We start from the raw sequence: 8,131 nt of genomic DNA, 5'->3' as shown, positions 1-8,131 counted from the left end.
CTAACGATTTATATAGCTTGTCAACGAGAGATTTTTTTGACACGCTATATAAATCGTTAGTTCATCCATGTTTGGAATATGCTGTTTCCGCATGACCACCAAATCTCCGTCTGGGGTATTGGCTGCCTGTTATTGTGGCAAAATAGCATGCAGTTGATACTTTAGGGTCTATATGGGGCGCCCCTACGGACCAGAGTCACACATCATTTTGTCTGTGATAGAGGAAAACTTTGTACATAGAAAAATGATGACGCTTTTATACTACGACTGTCCCTCCGTTATGCTGTTCCCCAACCCCTTGTTACTGTCCTGTACCATTTCTCTGAATATTCATTTCCTTTTTTTCGCCTACCCTGTGGTGGGGGAAAAGAATACTGCCACCAAGTATTTCCACTTGAGTCGTAAAAGGCGACAAAAAAAGGGACGGGGGATGGGATTAGGAGTCCTACTACCTGTAGCCCCAAAAGGGGACATTCCTAAAAAAAGAAAGAAAAGGCATAAGAGGGTCTGGGAGCTTTCCAACCAGTACCCTAAGGTTTGGGTCTTTTAATGTGCGTGGATGTGGTACAGATGAGAGTAAAAGGGAAGAGATAGGCAGTATGTTTGTGAGAAGAAAGATGGATGTACTGGCTTTGAGTGAAACTAAAATGAAAGGAAAGGGAAACTGTGAGTTTGGGAGTGTAGCTGGGAGGTACTCAGGAGTGAAGAGGGGACGAGGGAGAGAAGGGGTGGCTATACTAGTAAGTGAAGAGATAAGTAAGCGGGTAGTGGAGTGGAAGGTGTCATCAAGGTTGATGTGGATGAAGGTGAAGCTGGGAAAGGAGATGTGGGTTTTTGTAAGTGCGTATGGGCCTGGTAGTGAGAAGAACGTAGAGGAAAGGGAGGCATTCTGGGTAGATATAAATGAGTGCATAGAGGGATTAGGGAGAAATGTCAATGTAGTTGTATTGGGAGACCTAAATGCTAGGGTAGGAAATGAACCAATTGACGGAGTGATTGGAAAGTATGGAGTTCGAGGCAAAAATCATAGTGGAGAGTTGATGGTGGAGATGTGTCTTGAAAGAGAGTTGATGATAGCAAATACAGTGTTTAAGAAGAAAGTCAAGCATAAATACACATGGGAGAGGGTTGTGGATGGAAGGGTGGCAGATAGAGCGTTAATGGACTATATAGTGGTGACCAGGAGTATGGTAGGAAGAGTTAAGGATGTACATGTTCTAAGGGGAGAGAGTGGGGGAATATCAGATCATTTCCTGGTGGAAGGTAAATTGAGAGTGGAGAATATGTGGAGAAAGAGGAAAAGGGCAGAAGGTAGGGAGGTACTTAGAGTGAACTGCTTAAATGAAGAAAAAATTAGAATGAGTAGAAGAAGAAGTTGAGAGAGGAGTGGGAGAGAGTAAAGGAAAGAGTAGAACTAGGAGTGGAGGGAGAATGGGGATGGTTCAAGGAGGGAGTCATAAGGTGTGCAAGGATGGTGTGTGGAACAAGGAGGGCGGGAGGAAATAGAAAGAAGGGTAGTGAGTGGTGGGATGAGGAAGCAAAGAAGGGTGTAGAAGAGAAGAAGCAGGCATTCATAGATTGGCTACAAATTAGGACGAGGGAATCGTATGAGAGGTACAAAGTAAAGAGAAAGGAAGTTAAGCATAAGATAAAGGAAGCAAAGAGGAGAGCAGATGTGAAATGGGGAAAGAGTATGACAGAAAATTTTGAAAGTAATAAAAAGATGTTTTGGAAGGAAATTAAAAGAGGAAGAGGAGGCGAATCAAGTAGAGAAGAAAAGGTAAAAGGTGCAGATGGAGAGATGATAATGGAAGAGAAGGCAATGAGAGGAAGGTGGGCAGAGTATTTTAGGGAGTTGCTAAATGTGAAGGAGGATAGGGAGGGAAAGGTAGTTGCAGTGGGAAGCGCTAAGAAAATGAGAGTGATGAGTGAGGAAAATGGAGGAGAAATAGGGAAGGAGGAAGTGAAAGCAGCTGTTAAGATGATGAGAGCAGGTAAGGCACCTGGGTTGGATGGATGCCATGCAGAATGTCTGAAGAAAAGAGGTACAGTTATGGTGGACTGGCTGGTGAGGTTATTTAATGTTTGATTAAGAGAGGGTAGAGTACCAGAAGACTGGAGGAGTGCCTGTATAGTTCCGCTTTACAAAGGAAAGGAGGATAAGTGTGAGTGTAGTAGTTACAGAGGGATCAGCTTGTTTAGTGTAGTTGGGAAGGCTTATGGGAGGGTCTTGATTGAGAGGATTAGGAGAGGAACAGAGGGAGTAATTGGTGAGGAATAGTGTGGTTTTAGGACAGGTAGGGGATGTGTAGATCAGATTTTTGTGGTAAGACAGATATGTGAGAAAGCTATAGGAAAAGGTAAGGATGTTTTTTTTGGCTTTTATGGATCTGGAAAAGGCTTACGACAGGGTAGACAGGAAGGCACTGTGGGAGGTACTGCAGATATATGGGATAGGAGGAAAGCTGTTAAAAACAGTCGAGAGTTTTTATGAGAGTAGTAGAGCTTGCATTAGGATTAGAAATGGAGAGAATGAATGGTTTGAGGTAAAGGTGGGACTTCGTCAGAGGATGAAATACATTGCTTAGATTATTTGAGATCGTTACTGATAATTATGCCGAGATCCTTTTCACTATCCACTTTCCACTTTTGTTAATGAATTTCCAAATAACGTGTAATTGTAGTTATTTTTACTTATATGCATAACCTTGCATTTACTTGTGTTAAATTTCATTAGCCACTTTTTAGGCCATTGCTGTAGTTTATCTAAATCTTCTTGAATATTTAATTAGTTTGATTATTTGCCATTCTGCACAGTTTTGTATCATCAGCAAATTTGGAGACAATAGATTTTAGCCCATGGCAGTGGCGTAGCTAAGGGGGGGGGTAGGGGCAGTCCGCCCCGAGCAGCATTTTTGGTCCTTGTATGATTGATATAAAATTACTTTAATCAGTCTCTCATAGATGTCAGTTTTTTCTACGTTATTAAGCATAATAAAGCGTGTTAACACACACACACACACACACACATATATATCCTTTAAGAAGTTAATGTGCATTTGTAATGTTGAATTATTGAATTCCTTGTGAGAAGGGGCGGCAAACATGAGGGCAGCCCCGGGCGGCAAAAGCACTAGCTACGCCACTGGCCCGTGGTTTATATCATTTATATATACTAAGAATAGAAGTGACCCAAGAATGGAACCCTGAGGAACTCCACTTGTAACATTTTTCCATCTAGAACAACTCTCTGTTTTCGATCATTCAACCAATTACTAGTCCAATTTAATAGGCTACCACTTATTGTGTGTGAAGCTAATAAGTAAGTAGTCTTTCATCTACACTTCCTTTCCTCTACACTCTTCTTAATACCAGACCCATATCCACTTTAAAAAACCCACATCTTCCTTCCCAGTTTCACCTGCATCAACATTAACCTTGAAATCTTCCACTCCACCACATGCTTACCTATTTCTTCACTTACTAGTATAGCCACCCCTTCTCTCCCTCGTCCTCTCTTCACTCCTGTGACCCTCCCTATTAACACTCCCAAACTCAAAATCGCCCCTCCCTTTTGACTTAGTTTTGCTCAATGCCAACACATCCATGTTTCTTCTCACAAACATACTGCCTACCTCTTCCCTTTTACTCTCATCTGTACCCCATTCACCACTCACATTAAAAGACCCAAACCTTAGGGTTCTGGTTGGAAAATTCCTTACAGACACTTTTATGCCTTTGCTTTTTTTTTTTTAGGAATGTTCCCTTTTGGGACTACAGAGAATAGGATGCCTAGTCCTATCTCCCATCCCATTTTTGTTGCCTTTTGACTCAAATGTGAATACTAGGTGGCAGTATTCTTTCTCCCCTCCCACATAGTTCAGCAAAAAAGGAAATGAATGTTCAGAGTACAGTCTTCTCACTACCTGCCCCATATGCATTTACAAAAACCCATATCTCCCTTCCCAGTTTCACCTGCATCCACATTAACCTTAAAGAAACCTTCCACTCCACCACATACTTACCTATCTCTTCACTTACTAGTATAGCCACCCCTTCTTTGCTTCATCCTCTCTTCACTCCTGAGACCCTCCCAAACTCAAACTCACCCTTCCCTTTCAACTTAGTTTCACTCAATGCCAACACATCCATGTTTTTCTCACAAACATACTGCCTATCTTTTCCCTTTTACTCTCATCTGTACCCCATCCACGCACAATAAAAAGACCCAAATCTTAGGGTTCTGGTTGGAAAAACTCCTCACAGACCCTTTAATGCCTAATTTTTTCTTTTTTTTTTTAGGAATGTCCGCTTTTGGGACAGAGAATACGATGCCTAGTCCTATCTGCCATCCTGTTTTTGTTGCCTCTTACAACTCAAGTGGGAACACTAGGTGGCAGTATTCTTTCTCCCCCACAGGGTTCGGCAAAAAAGAAAATTCAGAGAAGTGGTACAGGACATAATTAAGAGTGGAGGGAAAGTCAAAGTATAATAAAGTATCATTTCTCTATGAATTGAGGTTTCCTCTATCACAAAGTGATGTGTGGCTCTGGTCCATAGGGGCACCCCATATAGACCTTTAAGTATCAGCTGCATGCTACTGAGCAGCTTTTAACCCCACAATAACATGCAGCCAATACCACAGCTGGGGTATTGGCTATATATACATATAGGGGTACATGAATTGATTCAGCCAATCCCCTTGTTAGGAGAAAAAAGCCCTTTGGTTTTTGTACATGTATGAAAACTTGTTGTAATTAAACTCTGGGAACACTTTATTGTGTCGAGGGTACATATCATATACTGCACATTCTAACAATCTCAAGTACATTTACAACATTATATTACACTTTAAACATTAACATGACTGTCTTAACCTTCGGTACTTACTGTATATACAAAACAGAATAATACTGCCTAACCTTTGTTATAGAAATGAATACATACACAGGGACCTTCAACAATAAATAGGCCTGATGTAGTGCTGAAACCATAGGATGTCTAAAACAAGTTGCTACTTCAAGGAGTGCACAGGCCACTTTTTGCTCATTCAAGTTCCATCTCCACTTGTGTATGTTTGGAAATCAATACTAATGCAGGTATCATTCCATTAATTCTAAAATGGACTTTCTAACTGCATCTATTTTTATTACAAAATAACAATTCCCTATACTTTTCTTGTAGTGCAAAACTATCTTGGTTGATGACCCAAATAAACAAGGTATAACTGTGACAAGATTTGGGTGGCCTGTGTGCTGCTTGAATACTGGAATACAAATAGAAGGGGGCAGCACCATAACCTGCCTCTTGGCCAAAGGAAAAATGTCTTGTTCCACTTTATCTTTGGACATCACAATGGTCACCCCGATGACCTATTATGCTCCATACAAAATAAGCCGCACACACATCATTGCAAATGTTGGCAACAGGTTCCCTTCAACCTTTAGGGGAATGCTTCCATTATACTCTTCACACTTGAGTCAGTGGTATTTAGGTATGGTGTCCTCTCACCACCCACACCACTAACTTTTTTTTTTTTTTTTCTTTTTTGGGGGGTGATAATAGAAAATAAATAGAAAAAAATAAAATCAGAATTTGTATCAGCCTATATTTTTCTAACATTGGGAAAACTGACAAATACTGTGTAAGTGTTAAATCACAACAGTACTAATGTGAAAAATTTGTTGTTTCAATGAGCTTATGTCTCCTCCCTCCTTTGTGCTACATTCCACCAGAGGTAGACAACAAAATGAACTTGATAGCACTTCCATTCATTACATATATTTCTGCAAAACACCTCCTAACAGGACGAGGAAAACAAGTGTTGCCACTCATCCGGGACTAGTGTCACAGGACTAGACCACCAGGAACAACACAGCACACAACCACCATACACAAAAGTAAACATGCCTTCTACCTCATTCCTACTAGCCACAGTAGTAAATAAATTTGAGTTCCAACAAGCAAAAGGATGTTCAGGCACTTTCTTTTGGAAATGGCACCTCATCCACATTTCCTTTCAGTGAAAGTTGACACAACATATATTACTCTTTTATTAGACAAAGTGGCACAACTTTCACATAACACACATATGTGATCCTACAATATGTAACTGCCAAAATCTAAAGTGTGAGAACAGCCTTTTCCTTACTGACTTTGTTTTTTGAAAAGTGCCTTGTCAAATGGGGCCATTGATAATTTTATCACATGCACCAGAGGAAACAGTAGAGACTGCATACCATGAAGATCCTTATACACAATCAACTTTGCGCAGCACCTTCAAAAAACGAAGAACTGCTCATACAATCTTGCATATCACGTACACCATTAAGTACTAATTTATCATTCTTCTGTGCTTCCGAAGTGTCCAGCTCCAACACTTTGTATATAATGTCACCAAAATCACGAACCATATACCTTGTTCACGGATATTATACTGCTCCCTTTTCTAGTGTTTTTTTATTTCTTTTGTGGGATAAACTATGGATTTTTCTGGTTATGTTCATTCTTTTTTATACTCAATTAAAATGACAAATAAGTTTTGCAATGCACTCGCATTACTTATCTCATGAATAACAGTTGTTCCTAATCATTGCCTCTTCATCCTTTGCATATATCCACATTTGTTATACATCAACTTTATTTATCAGGCCTTTTGATAAGTATACAAAACTGCTACTATGATACACTGCATGCTTTAACTGTCACAGCATTTCTGAGACTTGTTTAATTATAAAATGGTTATTTCCGTATTCAGAATAATTAGGTTCTGAAGTGCATCTAGTATTCTATTAGCATATGCTCCTAATTTAAGCCATGAATATTAGTGCTACACGGTGCTATTAATGTAGCTACTGACAGTATGAATGTGAGATGAATTTTGTAATTATAACTCCCTAGATCAATCCATTATTATCAGTTAGATTTACAAACATCCTGTACTAGAAATTTCTGTACAGATTTTAGGGTGGAACATTTGGTCATTCTTTCCAGCGGCACATGGTTGCAGATCTCTTGTGGTGATGATTTCCAATGTAGACATCCTGTAGTCTTTAGTCTGTACAGCTTTGGAAGGCTCCACGGCATTGGCACTCGGGGTAGTAGGACAACAACAGCACCTCTACGCATTAAACCGGTGCTCTGTACCGTCTGCCATCATGAGGACTACAGTCCTGTTTGAGACCCACACAAGTTTAGGAAGACGCTGTGGATTCATGCGCACTATTTCTGGTACTGGAATTGTTGAGTAGGATTTGGTACATTTGGTTTGGGATGTTCCGAGGCCAAACATTCCTGCTGATGTCTGTGTGAAAGAAATATGGATTGTGAAAAGTATAGTATTCATTAAAAAGTGTATATAATTATTTTCTATATTCAAGCCCTTTCATCACCCAGATATAAGCATGAAAGCTCCAGAGTAGGCTATCTCTGGGAAGGGTTGGAAAAAAAAAAAAATAAATAAATAAATAAATAGATAAATAAATAAATAAAACAAAATAAATAAAATAAAGAGAGAGAGAGAGAGAGAGAGAGAGACATAGACAGATAGAGATAGAGAGAAAGAAAGAGAGTGAAAGAGAAATAAGAAAGAATGAAAGAGAATATATATACATATATGTATATATATGTATAGATATACATATATATATATATATATACATACATACATATATATAAACATATATGCATATATATATATATATATATATATATATATATATATATATATAGAGAGAGAGAGAGAGAGAGAGAGAGAGAGATAGGGGGACAAAGGGAGAGGGAGGAGGACTGCAATCATAACTCATCTAATATAACTAATCATGTGTGTGGATGTAATATGGATAAGAATAAAGGTGAAAAGACTGGTGGTGTGTTTGTAAGAAGAAAGACAAAATGTGAACCTATGGCATCAAGAGTATCCATCTCTACCCTAAAAGATACATATAAAAGATGGCATGCTCTACATTTTCTTATGCAGGTATACTCTATACACGCTATATGTTAGGTGAAAGAACAGATGGCTAGTAGAACACAAAAGATTGAACGAAAGAAACTCATAAGTGTTTTCATATAATCATGTATTCCCTAAATCATTCTAGTTTAAAAGTGTAGTTTTAGAGTGAACTAAGGA

The 8,131-nt window shown here is 39.1% G+C and overlaps 1 protein-coding gene across 7 annotated transcripts in view; it reads right to left on the bottom strand.

The window, feature by feature from the left end:
- Positions 1-4,757: 4,757 nt before the first annotated feature.
- The window catches only part of Rbcn-3B (WD repeat-containing protein Rbcn-3B), a 72,485-nt gene continuing 69,111 nt past the window's right edge, over positions 4,758-8,131 (bottom strand). For all 7 annotated transcript variants that reach the window (XM_076177822.1, XM_076177823.1, XM_076177826.1 and 4 more), the window contains one exon: positions 4,758-7,303. In XM_076177822.1, coding sequence (XP_076033937.1) covers positions 7,121-7,303 — 183 coding nt within the window. In that variant the 3' untranslated portion in view covers positions 4,758-7,120. The remainder of the gene's footprint in view (positions 7,304-8,131) is intronic.

Source organism: Oratosquilla oratoria, chromosome 41 (assembly GCF_046742065.1).
Source record: "Oratosquilla oratoria isolate Oo_2021 chromosome 41, ASM4674206v1, whole genome shotgun sequence".
NCBI lineage: Eukaryota > Metazoa > Arthropoda > Malacostraca > Stomatopoda > Squillidae > Oratosquilla > Oratosquilla oratoria.
Note: the sequence above shows the minus strand (reverse complement) of the source record. Positions and strands in the feature narration are given on the sequence as shown.